This window comes from Canis aureus, chromosome 4, assembly GCF_053574225.1.
Source record: "Canis aureus isolate CA01 chromosome 4, VMU_Caureus_v.1.0, whole genome shotgun sequence".
NCBI classification, from domain to species: Eukaryota; Metazoa; Chordata; class Mammalia; order Carnivora; family Canidae; genus Canis; species Canis aureus.
The window spans coordinates 5,878,230-5,899,551 of record NC_135614.1 but is presented as its reverse complement, the minus strand read 5'-3'; the positions used below and the strand labels follow the sequence as shown (position 1 = coordinate 5,899,551).

At 43.4% G+C, this 21,322-nt stretch overlaps 2 protein-coding genes across 7 annotated transcripts in view; one reads left to right on the top strand and one right to left on the bottom strand.

The window, feature by feature from the left end:
- TBCE (tubulin folding cofactor E) overlaps positions 1-5,716 on the top strand; it is a 78,833-nt gene extending 73,117 nt beyond the window's left edge. For 4 of the 5 annotated variants that reach the window (XM_077894432.1, XM_077894433.1, XM_077894431.1 and 1 more), the window contains 5 exons: positions 463-616; positions 2,163-2,231; positions 2,762-2,821; positions 5,206-5,297; positions 5,464-5,716. In XM_077894432.1, coding sequence (XP_077750558.1) covers positions 463-616; positions 2,163-2,231; positions 2,762-2,821; positions 5,206-5,297; positions 5,464-5,556 — 468 coding nt within the window. In that variant the 3' untranslated portion in view covers positions 5,557-5,716. Of the gene's footprint in view, positions 1-462; positions 617-2,162; positions 2,232-2,761; positions 2,822-5,205 lie in introns of all 5 variants that reach the window. The other variant, XM_077894434.1, reaches the window with a different exon arrangement.
- B3GALNT2 (beta-1,3-N-acetylgalactosaminyltransferase 2) overlaps positions 4,443-21,322 on the bottom strand; it is a 57,168-nt gene continuing 40,288 nt past the window's right edge. The window contains exons 6-12 of one of the 2 annotated variants that reach the window (XM_077894435.1): positions 19,008-19,118; positions 16,245-16,323; positions 12,925-13,108; positions 10,496-10,621; positions 9,729-9,888; positions 9,096-9,152; positions 4,443-7,165 (exon numbers count right to left, since the gene is read on the bottom strand). In XM_077894435.1, the coding sequence (XP_077750561.1) occupies positions 7,019-7,165; positions 9,096-9,152; positions 9,729-9,888; positions 10,496-10,621; positions 12,925-13,108; positions 16,245-16,323; positions 19,008-19,118 (864 nt within the window). In that variant the 3' untranslated portion in view covers positions 4,443-7,018. The remainder of the gene's footprint in view (positions 7,166-9,095; positions 9,153-9,728; positions 9,889-10,495; positions 10,622-12,924; positions 13,109-16,244; positions 16,324-19,007; positions 19,119-21,322) is intronic. The other variant, XM_077894436.1, reaches the window with a different exon arrangement.

Below are 21,322 nucleotides of genomic sequence, written 5' to 3'. Positions count from 1 at the left end.
ATGGAGAAGCCTGACGCTCAGCTGCCCCCTTGAGGAGGGGCCAGGAGTACTGGGTGCTTGCTCCTTCGTCTCCGGGGGGGACCACAGGCAGAAAAAAGACCAAACCACAGAGCATATCCTCTCCTTCTCAGCCACTCTTCTCATCCAGCGGCCCAGGCAGTGCCTTGCTGGCATCCACGCAGCTTGCGTGGAATCATCCGCTTCCCGCTGGGGGCGGGGGCACCTGTCAGATGCCGGCTCATAGACACATAGACTCTCATGAAGAAAATCCAAGACCAAAGTTCCTTTTTTCTTCTCCAGTAAACTCCTGAATTCTGTCAGGGTTAGGAAGGAAAGGGAAAACCCAAGTATTGTCCCTCTCAAGCTGATTCTTCTCCACAGGTGGGCAGCGGAAGGACAGGGTACAAAACACAAACCTGTGTCAGAAGAATAACAGGTCTGTTTTTATTCATGTGACCACAGATCCTCCCGGAGGAAAGGCGCGGAGCTGAGTTGGATTACAGAAAGGCCTTTGGAAATGAATGGAAGGCGGCTGGCGGACACCAGGATCCAGACAGAAACAGACCAAATGAGGAGTTCGTTGCAGCACATCCCAGATACCAGCTGCTCTGCCTCAGTACGTGCATGGCCCGTGACCTTCCCTGCGGTGACTGTCCAGCTGGCATGGTTGGGGATCCGGGGGGACCCCCGGGGCCTCTGCTCTCCTCCTTTGGGGCTTTTTGTTCTCTGGTGGACTGTCGGTGTGATCCTGGGGCTGCATCAGCAGGTTGGGAGCAAGAACCAAACCACTGTCTTTAGAGAAGAGAAGTCAGCAGCCTCCCTCTGTTGAAGGAAACTTGGGAAGTTGTGGGTTCCTGGCATTCAGGGTGGGGGAGCAGCTCTGAAGTGGAAGCTCTCCTCATGGGTGCGTGCCCTCACCAGGCTTCCCACTTGCGGAGGTAGGACAAGGAGGGAAGGAAGCCCTCAAGTTCTCCTGGCGTAACCTAGGGGATTTTAAAAATGAAGAGCGTGTTTAAGTAGAACCAGGGCACCGGTGTTTTTTACAGTCCCCAGGCAATCCTACTGTCCGTGAAAGTCCAGATGAGCGCATCACTTCTCCCGCAAGGGCTGCTCCGAGCACTTGTGCTCGGAGCACTTGTTCTGCAAGGTGCTTCCTTCCCTTCTCCGGCCTGGACCCTCAGGCATTGAAGCTACCATTTCCGATTCTTAGTCCCTGATGTACTTTCCATTTTGTTTTGACTTCATTATTATTCCAAATTTCACTTTTATTTGATTTTTAAAAAAATATATTTCCTACACTGGGTGTTATTCTGTATGTTAGTAAATTGAACACCAATAAAAAAAAAAATATATATATATATATATATATATATATATTTCCTAATGCAAGCAGCTCACTACAGATATGCTTCTTTATCTTTGACGAACATTATCTTTGACGAAGAAAAGCTGCTTGTGGGAATGGCTTTCAGATCTATTAGCTGGTCCCATTTCCTGCCTCTTTAGGTGAATTCTGAATCAGCTGTGGGAGGGGAAGGTTCTTAAGCATCCCTGCAGAAGTGGCTCCATGCTTCCTTGTGAGGAACACCAGGAGACAAAAGCACAGCTACTGGGGGGTATTTATAGAAATGCAGTCACTGGTTGGCCTAGCAAAAGTCAGAGCAGGAGAGGCCTGCTTTCCCGGCAGCCTTCTTTTGAGGCTGCTTTTCCAAGCAGGGGAGGACCCAGCCTGGCCTTACTCCCTCCATTGGACACCTGAGGGTGTCCTGTGAGTCATGTCTCAGATAGCTCCAGGGGTTCTCCCTCAGGACTCCAAAAGCAAGGGAACTGTTAGCAGAGGCAAAACTCTGAATAAATGTCTTAAGCATGTGAAGGCACAGCCTCGTTATTAGCTGGGGTCAGGACACGGTCCTTGAGGAGCAGCCACATGAGACAGTGGATGGAGGAGTCTGGAAGCAGTTGTTGTCCATCCCTCCTAAAAATAGATAAGTAAATGAGTAACTGAATAAAAAGGAACAGATCCCAGATTAGCATAGCAGCTGCTGCTGGGTGGGTCCTGGGGAGGGAGGAGGCTATGCTGACCCTCGCGTGCACGACTTCTTCCTTCTGGTTTCTGGTAGCCCTGGGGTTATCACGCTCCCTGTTTATGTCTTCTTACACAGAATACGGTGCTCCTGAAGATGGGGAACTCAAAACACAACAGCCGTTTGTGCTCAAAAACCAGCTTCTAAGTAAGAACCCCACGCTCAAAGACCACTTATTCGCATTTGTGACCTTAGGTGCTGAAGCAGGTTGTGAAGAGCTCGTAGGGATTGTTGCTTTCTCTTAAGTGAGTACGTGGAGTACTTGGATTTGGAATGAAATGATGAATTATCATTTAATTCTCATACTGAACATTTTAGTGATTCCTATGGTTTCAACTCACTCGAGTGTGTTATGAATGGGGAACATGTGAGAAGTGAGCTGACTTGTGATTTGTAAATTTGTGACTTTTTTTACACCAGGACACCCAGCTGAATTGTCAGGAGAGGAGCAGGAGGGGAGAAGGGAAGGCGGGAAGGCACTAGGATGTTGGTCCAGCCCTTTTGTTGTTGTTAATTCCGTAGAGAATTAATAGAAGGAATCTTCAACATCAGTAAGACCTGTTCCTTTATTGGGATCCGAGCCAGGCACTGACTAGCTGGATCATTTGGTTAACGTGTGTGTGGAACATAAATCCTTATTACAGTAGTTCTCAGGCTTTTTCCTTTCTTCCTTCAAGCACTGAAGATAAAATATCCTAATCAAGTTGATCAGAAAGTCCTAGAGAAACAACTGCCAGGTAAGAGAAGTAGGCCTTTTGCCTCCTGACACTTAGGAATCGCTGGTCTAGAGATGAGATGGCGGGAAGGAAAATAATCTAGAGTGTGAACTTCTAGAGCTTATAGGTTTTCACTAATCATTTATGGTCTAAAATATAATCCATCATCATTCCCCACCAAAAGCTCAAGTCTCCCATAACCATATCAGCTTATCTAGAAAAGTCTAGTTAAAACTGGAAGCCCTTGTATATGATGATATCTTTTAGGCAAGGCATGAGCGCTGGAGTGTCATGGCTTTGCCTGAGCCACTGCTGTTTAGTTCCCAAATTGTGGCTCTGGTACAGAGAGACGGTGTCACTGGGCTTGAGGTCTTACTATCCCTTCATAAGACAAAAAATGTGTCCTGGTGAGTTGAAGGGTGAGTATTATGGACATTTGTGACTTCTCATACACTCTACTCCTTACCAGTCAGGAGTCCCTGCAGAAAGTTTTCGGACATGGTCTTTTAAAGGACACACTGAAACGGTTTTCTTTGGAAAAAGGACTTCAGAACTCTGTCTTACTGGAACTGAATTAGTTTCGTTCCACAAATACTTTAGTGTCAACAAAACTAGATTGATCTAACGTACCTTGCACTTAGCAAAAATTACAGTCTCCCTTTTGAGTGTACTGTGAATTGTTCAGATTAAGCTTGATTCCTGGGTAGAGAGTGATAAGGACAGCTTGCATGTGGAGCAGCTAGGATCTGGAGACGAAACCTGTATCCCCTCAGTGACTCTTGTAAAATGCTTTCCTCTGCTTGTCAGTGCAGTAAATCACATTTTAAAATTTCTACCTTGTAGCACTTGTAATGGCAAATGTAACACAACTGAAACGTTGACTAGAGGGGAAAGAAAGGGTCAAATAAACCCTGGCAGGACCACGCACTGCAGTGTCTGCGGGATCAGGTATCGGAGCGAGAATGGAGGGAGCCTGGGGCCGCGCCCTCCAGTACGGCTGCCACTGGCCACAGATGGTAACTTCTGTTTACCTTCATTAAGTGGAAATCACACTAGTCCCTTCCCGAGTCCCTGCGACTCGCACCACAGGCGGTTCTGTTGGCCTACGCGGCTCTGGAGGAGCCACATGAGCTGTGGCACCATCTGTACGTATGAGAAACAGCAGTACATCAATACATTCTGAAACCTGTGCGTCCTTATGGAAACGGAGAAAAGCCTAGAAGTGGACGCCCCCACTAGACTTCTAGTGCTGGTCACAGGGAGGCACACGGGCGACCAACTGTATGTTTTCTGAGTGTTAAAACAATCGTGTGTTACTTGTACATTAGAAATGGTAATGTCATTTAGAATGTTATGTGCAAACTGCCACTTTTTTTCTGTGGACACAGTGTAAGTCGGCAGATTTCTTACTGTTTGTTACATGAACGAACTTTTGGTTTCTGACATGACTTGGGAAACGCGTCCTTTCCTGTTGCTTTGTAGGCGTTAATCCACCATTAAGCACCCTCTGGACAGTGAAAGGCAGACCACCTAAATCTTTTTAATAGGACAAGATTATCTAAACATAGTCACACATAAAAGAACAAGTTATGTTAATTAAAATGATGTCAATTGTTTATATTTAACACATAAACAAGGCCAGTTTTTATTCTAAAATAAAGATAACATTTATTATCACAAGTTGCATAAAAACACAGACAGCTTTTACAAAAATCATTTTTGATAGAAAAATATTTGAATACATGTGATTTGTAGGAACACCATACTATTGCTGTACCTCCAGCTAAAGCTTCAAAGAAACTCTATTTCTCACCTTCAAAATATCCAGTATTTACCACAACCCATCTTTGGAAAGAAGTTCATAGCATTTTGTGAACAAACCAAAGCATTTGCTCCTGAAGCAGTTGCGTGCACATGTGGAACACAGTTACGGGTTATAATCTTCACAGACTAGGCGTGCTCGCAAGGAGCCTGTGGGCCACACTCAGTGCGCAGAGGGAGGGGGAGAGGTGCCCTCTGGATGCCTGAGCCCCCATTTTCTCAGCCATCGTGAGTGATCACAGAAGTTTAGAAAGTTAATTTTACTCATATTTACCCCTTGGTGCAGAGAATGTGATTTCTGGTTTATTCATATCAAGGAGGGAATATTAAACACCAGTGCAAAGGAATGAAAACCCATTGTCAAAGGGCACTTGGGTCAAACATTGGCTGTTTCCCACAGCTTCCCACATGCCAGGTAGGGGTGTGGAGCCAGCTCTCGGTCCGAAGGGCAGGCAAGCCTCCCCCTAATGGTCTGCCTGGGTAAACTGATACTGTGAAGCACTGCGACTGGGGGCTTGTCAGGTGAGCTAGTTTTATAGGTAACTGTCATTTGAGAGAGCTGAGGGTGTTTTATTCTTTGACAGCCTCCATGACAATTCAAAAGGTGAAGGGATTGCTGGCACGTCTTCTCAGAGTTCCTGTGTCAGAACTCCTGCTGTCCTACGAAAGTCCCAAAGTAAGTGGCCCAGCAGAACACAAAGTCCAGCTCAGGTCCCCCTGGTGTGACCCGCTGTTAGGATAGGGTGCCCTGGGACACGAATTGCTTCTAAATGGGGATGAGGGAGACACAGGTATTAGGATGGACCTGTCTTTATCACTGCAACCCTTTGTTCTGTTTTTAGATGCCCGGCAGAGAGATCGGACTAGAAAATGACCAGCAGTCATTACAGTTTTATTCTGTGGAAAGTGGAGACTGTCTATTGGTGCGATGGTAACTGGGAGTCACTGGACGTAAAAGACTTATTGGAACAATTCTGGCAGAAAAAGAGGTTTTACAGCTTGCCCTAAGTACAGAAGAGGTGATATTTTTCATTGGAAACAGACCATTTCTAGGCTTGTATATAACAGCAGTAATAAAGGCTTTGCACCTACTAATGAGTCTCTGATTTTATTTCATATTTATAGTTCGTGACTACACATTTCAATAAAATATTAAATAGAACCTAGCTAGTCTAATGAAGTCTGAACACAGTTACGTTGGTCATAAGACCAGTTTGAATGGAATTCTATTGATATTACTCGTTTAAAAGGTTACCAAAATGATTTGGACAGATTTTGGGAAATGTCCAGTAAACTTAGGGAGGCACCTCTTTGTGTAACATGTGTGCTGTGATCTTGCCCCTCTGTTACACTGTTTTTAGAGTACTTTCCTACAGTAGTACCTGAACTGAGCATATTTTCTATAGAAGATTTCCAGCTCTGATTGGAATTCGCGTCTATTAGGTAAACATTAGGCAATGACAGAAGGAAAAAAATTCTTTCAGAGTGTCCATTACTTAGCAGGATCCTTCCCTACGTCACTAAAACCCTGAGAGGTATCTGATTTATAGCCACAGAATTTTAACTTTTTTTTTTTAAATAGTACTAGACTGTGACCTTCAAGATTTATGTTAAATGGTAAAAGAAAAGTGGAATTAGCTCACTTAATAAGTGAACTTTAAAACCAAGGTCCATGGGATCCCTGGGTGGCGCAGCGGTTTGGCGCCTGCCTTTGGCCCAGGGCACGATCCTGGAGACCTGGGATTGAATCCCACGTCGGGCTCCCGGTGCATGGAGCCTGCTTCTCCCTCTGCCTGTGTCTCTGCCTCTCTCTCTCTCTCTCTCTCTGTGTGTGACTATCATAAGAAAAACAACAACAACAACAAAAAAACACCAAGGTCCAGAACTGGGAATTATATGGGTTTCCTTTCAGGTTGCCCACTTCATTTGGACATTTCCAGAAACCCCAAACTTTGGTATATGTGACAACACAGCATTCTGGGAGTTGCTTTTATCCTAATTCTGCCTCACAGAGCTCTTCTGTGATCCAGGATGGATTCACATACTTGGTTACTTAAGATTTCTGAATGAGGCCAATTTTAACCAAAAGTGACAGGTAGTGAATTACAAACAGAAATGATACATCCGGTTTTAGAAATGTTTTTTGTTTTATAACAATTTGGTGTTTTTCAAATGGTCTTCCAATATAGAAATAAAATTTTTCCTACACTACAGTATCAGTTGATTTTTAACAAGGAAGTTCTGTGCAAACATTTGGAAAGAGGACATTGGCGACAGGTGAAAAGTGCCAACCTAGAGCCAGCCTGAAAGCCCACATCATCTGTTGCCCCCTGTGCGCTCTGCTCAAAAGTTACACTCACATCCTCCCTCATGTCCCCACATCCTCCAGCAAGCAGACTACACTCCTCCTCCTGGGGCTTCGCACTGACAGGGGTCCCCACACAGTTCCTTCAGTTTCCACAGCTGCTGCAGTTCCTGTGGCGAGTACTGTGGGGAGGACAGCATTCCCGTCTCACACGTCTTCTCGCACAGCCACAAGCCGTCCTGGCGAAAAACAAAGAGTAAACTCAGGAGCCATGGAATTGAGCTCGTGGATCCTGGGGAGGCGGGAAGGCTTCCAGACACAGGTGTGTATGGTGGGGAGATGGCAGGTGGCGGAGGGAGATGCATGGCCAGAAAGCCCAAGAAGCCCCACCAGAAAGTTTCCTGCGGGCTGGACGAGAGAAGGCTGATGGAGCCTTCCGGTATTCTGGGGGCTGTACCAAGTATCAGCTGATCCTCCTACAACCCTGCGAGGTAAGATTCCTTTCCCATTCACAGATGGGAAGCTGAGTGGGAAGTGCCTTGCCCAAGGAAGCCGATGCCGGTGAACACGAGGGACTAACGTGGGCTCAGCCTGAATCCTGAGTGCCAGCCTACTTCTGGCAATACAGCAGAGGACAGAGCCAGGGAAGCTCGTTTAGTCTGAGGACGTTAAGATGCTGGGTACGATGAGAAGCATCTTAAAGCATGGCTGAATTGGTGACAAAGGGGAAGAAACAAGAAAAGGAGCCAGAGTCAGCAGGTGCCCTGAAGGCTCTGCTGGCTTTGAAAAGGCCACACGTGCAGGGATGAGAGACTCACAGAGCCAGGGCCCCTGGGGGACGAGACCTGAGAGAGAGACTGTGTGTGTGTGTAATTGAGAACCTTCATCTCAGCCTTGACCTCTGGGTGGGGTGGAAAGGGGTTGGCCCAGGTGGGTAAATAGCAGGCGTCACGTTCATCAGCAATGTAGAATCGGTGGTAACGCTCTTTGGTGTAGGCGGAAACAATATACATCCTCTTCTAAGGATGCATTTTAAACACAGATCTCCGCTCCCAAGGTCATGAGGTCACACTCACACACACCCCCACTAGACCCATCAGGAAACGAGCTCCATGAGCCACAGTCTGCAGATACAGCAGCCACCGCAGACTGACCATGGCTACGGCCACAGCAGCGAGCTCCAGCGTTCAGTGAGTCAAAGCAGGGACTTCGATACAACGTGGGACTGTCACAGCTGACCCGGTAGAGGCAGATTTATTTCCATCCACCCCGGAGCAGGGGGCCCTGCTCTGGGCCCCAGCAGGCCCCACGCATTCCTTGGCCCCCTGCACCTTCTGTGGCCAAAGCAGAAGCCGCGAGAGTCCAAATCAACAGGAAGCTTTGCAGCAAAGCCCAGGTTCATGCCTACTCTCTTCTCAGGGCTCCTACTTCCCATTTCTGGTCTCTGCAGATTCATTTCTTTCTTTTCCTGGCTCAGCAATCAGTGTATTTTCAAAAACACCTTCCAGTATTTTATCCACTGTTTTATTTGCATCATTCGGAAAGGCTGAAGGGTCCTTGGACCACATGCTCCTGGGAACTTTAGCTAGCTGATTTCTTAAGGTCTTTTTTTTTTTAAGTAGACTCTATGCCCAACATGGGGCTCGAACTCATGACCTCCAGATCAGAGTTGCATGCCCTGATGAAACCAGCCGGCAGGTTTCCTTACATTTTAAAGCTACACAGAATTTGTAATCAAACATATAAAAACCTAATTCTTCTCTGTGGGTAGGAAAACTTCCATCCAAAACATTTCTTTTTGGTTTATTTAAAGATTTTATTTATTTATTCATGAGAGACACAGAGGAGAGAGAGACGCAGAGACACAGGCTGAAGGAGAAGCAGGCTGCCTGCAAGGAGCCCGATGCAGAACTCGGTCCCAGGAATCCGGGATCACGCCCTGGGTCAAAGGCAGACACTCAACCACGGAGCCACCCAGGTGTCCCTCTTTTTGGTTTAAACTCAGAAAAGTATGAGAACTGAGGTGAATTATTGTGAATTACATCAAGAGCATCAAGAGCACAGCTCTGATGCCAGACCTTCAGTTCTGTTTCTGCCAAATATCTGACCCAGAAACCTCACTTCCTCAACTCTTCAGACCCCAGGGCTGCCACCCTCCAGGCTGCTTACCTGGTACCGCGTAGGTCCAATGGCTGCCATCCAGATGCCCATGCTTACGTCTTCACCCTGTATGCACCCCGTAAAGTTTAAATACGGAGGTTTAAATGCTGTATCATCTCTAAACACGATGTCACACATTCCCATGATCAATCATCTTTTCACTTCTTCATTTCGTAATTACTCCACCAGGAAATGCCAAGCATGCATTAACACTTGTGCGCAGAGTAAAAAAGCTAGTGGCCATTAACACCACACCACAGTGAAACGACCTGACACAGCACAGCGACTGGTCAGTCAACCCTTCTCGTGGGCCTTAAACCTCCAGCACTGACCGTACGAACAGTACAGTGGATCCAGCAACTAGGCAGGTTGTTTACTGACATGATCACCAGAATCAACGAAAACAAAGCACTTGCTTTATGGTCTTCCTTCTTGTGAATGTCAAGCTTTACATTCCTCCGGGGACTACACTTGTAAATACAGTCTGAAATCATAATAAGTAGGCTCAAAAGAACATTTAGGAATAGAAATTAGAGCCAGGATTTGGAGGATAGGAGTGTGTCCCTGACCTCTAAGGGTGAATCCTATACAGAAAGAAATAGCCTGCTTTCCCTCGGCACACTGGCAGAAATCCTGAATTACCTGATAGGTCTTTAGCCTGCCCGCATTGCTGGCGAGCCAGTGGACGATATCCCTGGAGATCACATACCCCGAACCACAGGCAAAGGCTGGGTAGGCAGGACTGGGATACTCCAGCTCCTGCCACTTACCGGTCCGGTCAACTGCCCAATTCAGCCTGAAACTGAGATTCAAAACAGGTTGGCTTCTTCGTGTCTGACAACTGTCCTACTACCAATCTTAAGCTGGGCCCCCTTATGTCACTAAAAAGAACTAGGCTGTAAAAGCAAGGGAAGAACAATTTTTTTTAGTCTAAGGAAAGGAATTATTTATCTAGCGGGTGTGTTACATGAAAGACTTGTGTCAAATTCCCTCAAAGTCACATTTGTGGAGCTTCTGAAAGCACCAGAGCATTGTGTGTACACATGCTCAAAAGGATCATTAATCCATATTGTATTCCTGAAGAAACAGCAAAGTTTCAGAAATGTGTCAGAAATTTATTCTATCATAATGTACAGCAGCTTTTCATGTGAGTACCACTTATTTCTGGGTCTTGACCCTAAAAGCTACATCACCTTCTGCTCCTTCATCACCCTAGCCTGATGTTTTCCATTCGACAGATCATCCCTCTAACTATAGATTAATAACATACAGTAACCCAGGAGCCAAGGGGAGAGCTTTCCTATCTCAAGCACATTTTGCTTGTGAAAAACAGCCTATGTGTTTCATTCTAAATGAATTCCATTTGACCAGGTACATGAAGGCCAAAGGGCTAACAAGGTTGAACTTACTTTCCCCACCAAAAATTAGGCCCATCCAGATTCTTGTGGTCAATCCTATTAAACACAGCTTCCAAGTCTATATAACAGTCGTCATCTGTCTTCAGCAATAAATCAAAGCTGGCTGTTTCCACAGTCCTGTTGGCAAAAGGGAATATGAGAGTGTGTCCACACCAGGAAATGAAGTGAGGCCAAGGCCGTGACGCTGCTACTATTTTAATGAACCGTCCCTGTATGACCTGCATACTTCTTCAGTTTCTTCTTCCTTCAATGTTGAGAACATTTGCTCAGAATGCTACTGCTACCACCTGCAGTCCTCACTTGATTTTCATCAAGTGGCCTAACACAGAGAAGTACCAAGCTGATTTTAAAAGGTGCAAAAGAAAAAGGACACAACGAAAAAAAGATTGGGCTTAAGTGGAATATATGACCAAAGGCACGCTTCTCTGACACTGTTCCAGTCAGGCTGCCAAATCTATTAAACATGTGAGTGAACCTTGGAACTTGTGTTAACGGGGGGAGGGGGATGACGACACAATGGGTGTCACACCTGGCTCTTGCACAGAAGACTGTTGTGCCACCAGTAATACTGTACTCAGATATTTTATGGGCTTTCAAACACTGAAAAATATTTCCCCTTAGAAACAATTCCCAGCAATTAAGCTCTCAAAAGTGACCTTTAGGAAGACCCAGGAGGGTGACTTCATTTACCTAGACCTATAAGGGCAAGTTGTTTCCCATTGTCAAGCCCTGTCCATCTCTGATAAAAAAAAAAAAAAAAAAAAGCAAACTCAGAGTCTTGCTAGGAAACCAAATGACAGAAATCTGAATAAAAGAAATCTGGAGAAAGTGTTATCGGGTCAAAGAACAGTGAATTTAACAACAGGTCTACACCAAAGTGCACAGCCCCATGCTTGTAAAGTTTCTAACAGCACAGGTGTACATGACACTTATTTGTTGGAGGAATCTGTGATAAAGGACGCTGTGGTCACTAAGGAATCACCTGAAGAAGGATGAACGCAGCTTTTGTTGCAGAATGGAGGGCAGATGGTAGTGGAGGCCGAGGCTGGGGGGCAGGGGGTGCCAAAGCCTGGGTCTGTTAGCTCGTCACTAGTATTCAGGTGGAGGTGACGGCCTGAGACACAGTAGCAGTGATGACTGAGATCTCAGAGATGTACAAGGAGCACAGGAGATAACCTTCAACTCAAGGTAACAGCTAAACTAAACTAAACTTCCACAACTGGGAATCAACTCCCTATAGAAAGTTCCAGAACTGCACAATCCAGATTTCCCATTTCTTGGACCTCCATTTCCACCCTTCATCTGTTTATATTCTTGCCTTGGCCCCCTTACAACATGCACCACTCCTAGAGGCCCTGAGCTAAAGAAGGTTCTTATCCTCACTACAGCTGTCCAAACACGACCCTGGTATTCCAGACACGCCCCAACTTCCAACTCTTATTTCTCTCTGCCCTCTACCCACAAGGTGACTTATGTTAACCTGTCCTAGCTATGAAACATTCCCCACCCCTCAGGACCAGGGGACTGTATCCATAAAGTGCTTATAATCTCCCACTCTGTCCAGGGCATCAGAGAAGAGAGAAGGACAGGCTCAGTAGGCCCACCAAGAAACAAGCTCACCGATAATATGAGAGTCAGTGAAAGGACACAGATATAAAAACACTATAGGTTTAGGCTAGACTCTCAAAGGTAGTTCGGTTTTAGTTCTAGGGTCAGGGTGGACAGGGCAAGTAAGCAGACCGTGGAGGAACTAATAATGTCAACTACATACATAATAGTATTATTATTGTTGCTGCCAGTGATATTATAAAGGTAGGAATTACAACCCAGATCGAAGAGAAGCAATACTGAAGGGTTGGGGAAGTTATGGGAAACTCCAAGGGCTGTTGGATTTCATCCTACAGAAAAGTTTTGGAATAAGGCCAAGCCATTCTTCAAGGCATGAAGAAGAGGATGGAAACAATGCGGATGTTCAGCTGAACAGAATTCAGATCAGTGACCTGGGTTCGAGGGAACCATATGCAGGGCACTTTGGTCGGTGGGTATGATCACAACTGAAAATGGACCATTTTCAAACTCACTGATTTTCATCTGGCGTTGGTCTGAGGCAACCAAGACACTGACTCATAGAACTGATGCTGTCTCAGAACAGAACAACTCAAAATGAAATCAACTTTTGCCCTGTTTTTGATCAAGATCATTTGCATCATGGATCCGCTCATCTGAATGAGAAAGTAGCAGAATTTTAAAAGGTCAGTCCTCACAAAGAACCAGGATACCACAGATCATATCCCAAGTGGTCAGGGCTCCTGGGGTGGGTTAAAAAAAAAAAAAAAGCAGTGGTCTAATGTCGATAAATTGTTTCCACATCCAAAGAACAGTAAGACAAATGCTACCTACCCAGCATTCTTACCACCTACCATCTATAGAAGTTCAATAATTTCGCAGGAACATTTCGGTAAGTGTCGACGACATCCACAAAAACAATGTCGTCATACAAACGGCTTTCCTCCCGCAGTAAGGCGTCTTCCCTGTGGAGATTACTCATATGGTCAAGAAGTCTTCGAGGGCGAGAATGAAGGTTTTGTAAGAGTGCATCACCTTCTACAAAGGAAAAGTTGAGATGGAGAAAACTGCTGTTGCAAACGCTTAAGACCCAGCATGTGGAACATTCTGCACACTCACCCTCTCCCCGAGGGTCCTAAGGGAAAGCAGCTATGAGGCCCCCCCGGGGGGTTGAGAGGACCCATGGTCCCCTCCCCAAATGCCATATAATATCTGCTCACAAGGACACTCCCTAAAGCACCGTTTGTAATGGAAGAAATGGAAGCAACCTTATTTCCATCCCTGACAGGAGAATGGCCAGACCATGGAGCAGTCACATAATGAATAGAGCAGATTTAAAAAAAAACAAACCTTATCTTGCATGTTCAGAGGAACAGCACCGAAAAATAATGCCAAGGAAAAAGTATCTTTATTGCTGATATATACACTACAATGCTGTAGACCTCAATTACAAAATACATCGAAACTGTATGTTATTGAGATACTACATGTGTAGTGGAAAGCAGGAAAGTAAGAATGGGAAGGGTGCACACAAATTTCAGGACAGTAGGACCCTCTCCGAGGGGAGGGAGGAATAGCTGGAAGGGAAGGGGCTTCACCTGTTTCTGTGATTTTTTTTTTTTAAAGGAAGCAGATGTGACAAAATGTAAGTGCAGATGTGACAATATGTCATTCTGAGTAATAAGGACATGGCTATTTCTTACAGCACTATTTTTGGTGTGTTTGTGATATTTCACAATAAAAATACACGTACAAGGCATGTTTACTACCTCACACATTAATGAATCACTGGTCACATTTATGCAGGGACTGTCTTCAGAGCCTATCGATTTAAGGCAGCAATTTTTTCACCAGGGCAGGATTTTCTCAAATGTCTCACTTCAAATTAGAGAAAACTTCTGAAAAATAAATTGAGTGGCTGAGGGGTGAGGAAACAACAGAGTCGTTTGGCGCCCCACCTTCTGGAACCACAAAGGGAAAGCTGGGGGCGGGGGGTGCAGCGTGGGCAGCTGAAGGCTGAGATTGGACTTCTCTCTCTGCTGCTCTATGAGCACTGCGCAAGCTGCACATTTCCAGGCCTGTCCTCTCATTAGGAGGAGGAGGTAGACTGCATCAGTGGCTTTGGGGACTGCTTACTGACAAAGTCCTGCACCCCAAATCTAAATGTTCAGCAGGTCTGGGATGTGGCCCAAGGCTGTATTTAATATGTGTCTTCCTACAAGTCTGACGCCAGTGGACCACAGACTATTGCCCTTCGAGAAACCCAGGCCTTAATGACCTTGTGTCCCAGCTCTTACATTCTACTGTAATATCCTTTTATTTTAAAGACAGAGATAAGTATATACAATTTAACACTTGAAGGAAAGTAAAAGTTAGAAAATTGGAGTAACAGGAGAATAACTGTAGTAAGATGAGAGCAGAGGGACACTTGGGTGGCTCATGGCTCAGTCAGTTAAGTATCTGCCTTCGGCTCAGATCATGATCCGGGCGTCTAGCAATTGAGCCCCACATGGGGCTCCCTGTTCACTGGGGAGTCTGCTCCTCCCTCTCCCTAGATCCCTCTCCTAGAGCCTATGTTTAAATATTCACATTATGAGGGGAAAGCAGGAGGAGAAGCTGAGTCCACGGCACCGTCTCCAACAGAAGCACAGACACGCCATGATTGTGGGGTCAGGGAAGCAAAGGTTCTTCCCTCCTGACTGATGAGCAGCACTAAGCCCATTACAGCCATCTGGCCATGGTCCAGTGGTTCTGTAGAAGTCCCTACCTGGCTGGAGGATAAACCAAAGACAGCCACCCAGGGTCAATGAAGCCCAAGGTCACTGATTTGTCAAGATCACCCTTATGGTGAAAGACTGGATGCTCTCTCTCTCTCTAAGAGCGGGAACAAGACAAGGGCGTCTGCCTGGCCACTTCTACTCAACAGTGTAGTAGACATTCAAGCCATGACAGACAAGAAAAAGCAATTAAAGGCATCCAGATTGGAGGAAAAGAAGTGCAACCACCTCCATTTGCAGATGACATGATCTTATACATGGAAAACCCTAAGGTACACACAAAACTAGTAACTTAATAAATGAATTCAGCAAAATTACAGTATACAAGATTGATATATAAAAATCAATTGTATTTCTATATATTAGCAATGAACAACCTAGAAATGAAGTGTAGAAAACAATTCCACTTATGATAACATCAAAAAGCAGAAATACCAAAGAATAAATTTAGCAAAAGAAATATAAGACTTATACTCTGAAAATCACAAAACATCGCTAAAAGAAACTAGTAAGACCTAAGTCAATGGAAGGACATCCACATTCATGGATCAGACTTAATGTCTGAACAGCAACGCTCCCTGATGATCTACGTGTTCAATGCAACCCCTTTCAAAATCCCAGCTGGATCACTTGCAGAAACTGAAAAGCTAATCCTAAAATTCATTTGGAAATGCAGGGGACCCAGAATAGCCAAAACAATCTTGAAAGAGAACAGAGTTGAAGGATTCATACTTCCTGATGTCAGATCCTACGACAAAGTCACATAATCAAGAACAGCGTAGTGTTGGTAGATCAAAAGAACAAAACTGATCAAAAGAACAAAACTGAGAACTCAGGGGCGCCTGGGTGGCTCAGTCGGTTAAGCATCCGACTCTTGGTTTCTGCTCAGGTCCTGATCTCAGGGTCTTGAGATTGAGCCACACTTTGGGCTCCACACTCAGCAGGGAGTCTGCTTGAGATTCTCTCCCTCTGCTCCTCGGGCTTGTGCACTCGCTCTCTCAAATAAATAAATCTTAAAAAAAAAAAAAAAAAAAAAGAAGGAAGAAAAGAAAAGAACTGTGAGCCCAGAAATAAATCCTTACATTTAAGGTCGGAAAGTACAGTGAGAAGATTAATGGTTGGTAGGGGATTGGGGAGGGGAGAATGAAGAGTGCTTGCCAGTGGGCAAAGGGTTTCTTTTTGAAGTGATGGAAATGCTCTGAAATTAATAGAGATGCTTGCAGAACTTTCATATACTGCAAACCAGTGACTTAATTACTTTAAAAGGGTTAAGTGTATGTGAATTATATATCAATAATGTTTTTCTTTAATGACAAAAAAAATCACCTTTTATGTCAAAGTATAGAGTTAGATTAGGTGCATGAGATTCAGGGCACTCTTTCAAGCAGCCGACTTACCCTGAATGGTGTAAATAAAACCACCTGCAACTCCCTCCACACCTTCCATGAATTCATGAGGCAAGGCGCCCTCCCCAGCCTGAAAGCAACAAGAACAGAAGTACTCAATGTTTCATTACTAAAAATACATTTCTTCTATTTTAAAACTGATTTGGCAAAATTCATAATGTGACTCTACAGCAGATAAATCCATCTGAGACTTACACAATCAGGATGACATCAGTATTCTCCTATTTTTATCTGATTACAATATTAAAGATGAGGTATACATGGCGGTCCACAGTGTTCAGAATTCCAACTTACACAGAATCATATATTCTTAAACTTGCTACCATAATAGTACAAAAACCAACTATTTTATACCATAATCCTACCACTTAAAATTACCACCTTTGATTTCTTGGAGAGTAAAAACTGCCACTCTCAAATACACCTAGGCACATTTTTAAAGTTTGCTCTACTGCACACAGAATAGCCCTTTGAAATAAACCATACTGTACAGAGCAGTGTTTTAGGGCTGTCGAGAGACACGGTTCTGATGTGATTGTGGGAATTTGTCATTTAGTTGAAAATACAGTTTTCAATATGGAGGAAACTACCAAAACTTTGCTGAGCCAGGAAAGGTTGTATACCGTATTTTTTCATCATGTATTCTACACTGTTTTGGCATGTTTAGAATTTGATGGTACTTTTTATTAACTTCTTTCTAAAAGGTCACCGTTTGGCTTTTAAGTTTTTGACATTATCGCTTGCTGGCAAGCCAGCAAGACTCAGGGAAACTTCCAGCTTTATGCATTTATGATGGAAACCTTTATTTGTACGTGGGGTTTCCTAGAAGAGGCTACCAAGTCACCAGACTTCAAGGTTAGCTGAGTGTGTAAGCTATGTTTAGCCCTCTACAACCATATTTATCCCAAGTAGATCATTTGAGTTTTTCCATTTGAACCTAGTCTTCAACTCAGAAGTCATCTGGTTTCCTTTTGTGCAACCAACTTAATTAACTAAAGGATTCTGGCACATTTTGGATATTTTTAAGTTTCATAAATAGAAAAGGAGGTGACATGTTAAAGGCACTTGCCTTGGAAATAAGAAAAGAATAAAACTATAATTAAATATCCTAAGACATTTGATTGTAAATAAAGGACTATTCGTAATAAAGGCTGAGATCCTAACCACAACCCACAAGGCTAAGTCTGCAATTATATATGAATCTGTGATCTAATGTCTTTCTTCCTCACTGGAGTGTGATTCCACTGTGGGCCAGGAGTGGTTTTCGAAACAAGTAACAGCAGACCACCTAACGTTCATTTCAAATTCAAGAATTAATTCACATGAAGATTAATAGTTAACAAAAATAGACTAAGCTGGGAAGCCTGAGTGGCTCAGCAGTTAAGCACTTGCCTGCCTGCCTTTGGCTCAGGGCATGATCCCAGAGTCCTGAGATCGAGTCCCATGTCGGGCTCCCTGTCCCTCTCATGAATAAATAAAATCTTAAAAAAAAAAAAATTGACTAAGCTTTTGATCTGAGATGCCAAGAACTTTCTGAATGATCACACCAGAGCTTCAAGGAGGACGAGACTGTGTTTGTAACACCACAAATGCCACTTGTTTAAGGCTCATCATTTTAAGTCTGCCTTATCATCCCCACATTTACTTGGAGATATTTACTCATCAAACTGTTTTAAATTTGAAGCAAATATGAATAAATGAAAAATAAGAGGTAGAAATCTCTGCAATAGGGATGCCTGGAGGGCTCAGCAGTTGAATGTCTGCCTTCGGCTCAGGGTGTGATCTGGAGTCCTGAGATTGAGTCCCACATTGGGATCCCTGCATGGAGCCTACTTCCCCTGTGCCTGTGTCTCTGCCTCTTTCTCTCTGTCTCTCATTAACAAATATATAAATAGAATCTTAAAAAAAAAAAAAAAAAAAAAAAACTCAGCAATATAAATGAAAGTAAAAACTCCATCTTATTTTCAAGTACTGTGGTCTATGCTATTTTAACAAATATCCTGCTTTAAGGATGAGTGAATATTTTGAAAACTGTTGAGCAAGTGTCCTTCAAGAATGTTAGCTTAAGGGATCCCTGGGTGGCGCAGCGGTTTAGCGCCTGCCTTTGGCCCAGGGCGCGATCCTGGAGACCTGGGATCGAATCCCACGTCGGGCTCCAGTGCATGGAGCCTGCTTCTCCCTCTGCCTATGTCTCTGCCTCTCTCTCTCTCTCTCTCTGTGACTACCATAAATAAATAAAAATTAAAAAAAAAAACTTTAAAAAGAATGTTAGCTTAAAAATTATTGAGAAATAAAATATCACACTTTTTAAAATGCACCAATCTTTTTTTTTTTTTAAGATTTTATTTATTCATGAGAGAGAGAGAGAGAGAGAGAGAGGCAGAGACACAGGCAGAGGAAGAAGTAGGCTCCATGCAGGGAGCCTGACGTGGGACTCAACCCTGGGTCTCCCGGATCATGCCCTGGGCTGAAGGCAGTGCTAAACTGCTGAGCCACCCCGGCTGCCCTAAAATGCACCAATCTTAAGGCAAAACTGTGTGTTTATTAACACTAGAGTGAGAAAATCATAGAACATTTGAGTTCTTTGTCTTTACTATGATGATTCAACATTTTCTGCTGTACTTGCTCTCAAATACCCAAGATCCATTGCTTCACATTCCCTGGGGTGATGTAAAAGTAAAGTTAAAAACACTTTTTATATATTAAAAAATGCTGAAGTATGCTCAACAGCCTTAGGAAGAGAGGATGACTTACTGTAATGACTCGGAGAACTCCCCCACCATCGTTTACAGTCACTTTGTGGAGATTTCTTGACACAAGGCCTTGGAGGTCTTGGCTCTCCCACACAATGGTACCTTCGAAGCTCTTTTTGTGGAAAGATGAGGTGAGTTGAATTCTTTATTGTTGTCATTTAGGGTTTAAGTTTTTAAAGAAAATTTAATTTTTTTTCTAAGACCTATTGATTAAAAATTTTATCCCCCACTCTAACACACAACACTGTTAAATGTTGGTGTATATTCATGAGTTTTTTTTTCCATGCACATCTTAAAGATACAAGTACAAAGTGCAGAGACAATTGTGCACACTGCTGCTTGCATTTTCCACTACACCTGACGCCACCACAGCTGGTACAACCATTCTTTACCATGCACACCTAACTCACATGCCCTCGAGTACATGCATTCTGAGTCCCACAAACAGTTCCCCACCCGCAGACATTGAGACTCTACAAATATCTAAGGAAGCTGTGTTTTGGTGTAAATGTTTATTTTTCCCTAATAACTTGTTTTGTTTCAAAATACATTCAGAGGTGAAATTATGGGGAAAAGAAAGAAATAGAGATATTTTATACAGATTTTGGGACACAATGCCAAACTGTCTTTTCAAAAGTTAATTATACTAATTTCCCAATTCAAAAAATACTACCTCCATTGTATTCTTCCAAGTATGGGATATTGATGAAAGCAAATAAGTTTCAATTTAGTACATTAAAAAATGATTCCTCATTTAATTGCGTTTCTTTTGATTTCTAATGTTTATAAATTATATAGTCTCTCCTGGGAATTACGGACCCATGCTTCTTCTCCATTTAGCTACTGAGTTTTCTAATTTTATTAGTCTTGTTATCTTGTAATAAATAATCCTGTGTGTATATTATATGCTAAAATGCTTTTTTCAGAATTGTTTGCCACTTAACTTTTTTTTTTAAATTAAAAGGTCCATAAGTTTTATCTTGTCAAATTTGTCAAGCTTTTCGTTTGTGATTATTACTATTAAATTTTGAACTTAGAAAGTTATATTCCTCTGCCCCAAGGTTTGATACACACTTAAATTCTAGTGGCTTCTAATTTCTCCATGGGTGCTCAGCTGCTCCTCTGCATCGCTCAGGCCATACCCAACTGTCAGCTCCTCTGGCTTGCTCCAGGGATCCAACAGAAGGCAGCCAGCTCCCAATTCTTCTCTACCACATCAGCTTGTCTTCTTTTCCTAATAAGACTTATCACTCTGATATTTCCTATTTATGTTCCTATTGTCCAACGAACTGTTCCCACTAGAATGCAAGCACCATGAGAGCAGGGATCTCGTCGGTCTTATTAACTACTATATCCCTGGCACCTAGAATGGCCTGACATACAGAACAGGCACTCGAAAAATAGTTACTTAATAAATAATGTTAAACTCAAAATGAATTGGAATGAATTTTGGTCTAGAGCATGAGACAAAAGATACAGTTTTAATATTCTTTAAATTTTTTCACATATTAAAATTAAGAGATAAAGTGTTTTACAGTAATGTCTCAGTTAGCCAGCATTATAAGGATACCATATAAAACTGAATTTGTCCAATAAGCTAGGCCAGTGGTTTGAAAGCTTTTTGTAAAGTATTACAACTCATCTACAAAACAGATAAAAACACTAAGAGTTGGGATTCCTCAGGCAGTCTGTCACTTTATATTCAGCTACCAGATTCTTCATTTATGTTGCTGGTAAGGCTCCTATGCACCTTGAGAAGCCCCAGGGTTCCTGAGAGCAGGCATCACAGACACGCTGCGGGTGGTCACTGCCTGACCTCCACCATGGGGAAAATGATGCCCACCTCACAGGGCTGTGCCGAGGGTTAACGATGACTTAAGTGCAGGGTCTCTGCTTAGCAAAGCAGAGCTTTATGATCATTGGCTGGAATGCAGAAAGCGGAGGCCCCTTTAAAAGATCTCATTGTCTTATCTTGGTAACAGGAGCAGATTATTTCTATTTTCTCCCTGGGAGGCCTTAACTTACTATTCAACTTGACCTTGAATCTCAATTCCCTAAAAACAGTGTTCTTAGAGGTATATGCACAGAAGAAAAAAAAAAACAAGTCTAGGGAGAAATATACCATATATGCTGGGAAACAGATGGATATCATCATATTCCTCTAAACTTTCTATACTTTGTCAAGTTCTCAACAGTGAATATGTATTCCTCTCATACATTTTTCATCTTTTATGATTGGGAAAAAATTTTTTAAACTAAACATGTGTACAACAAAATAAATTTGGAGTCCATATTCTTCCAGATGCAAGCCATTAT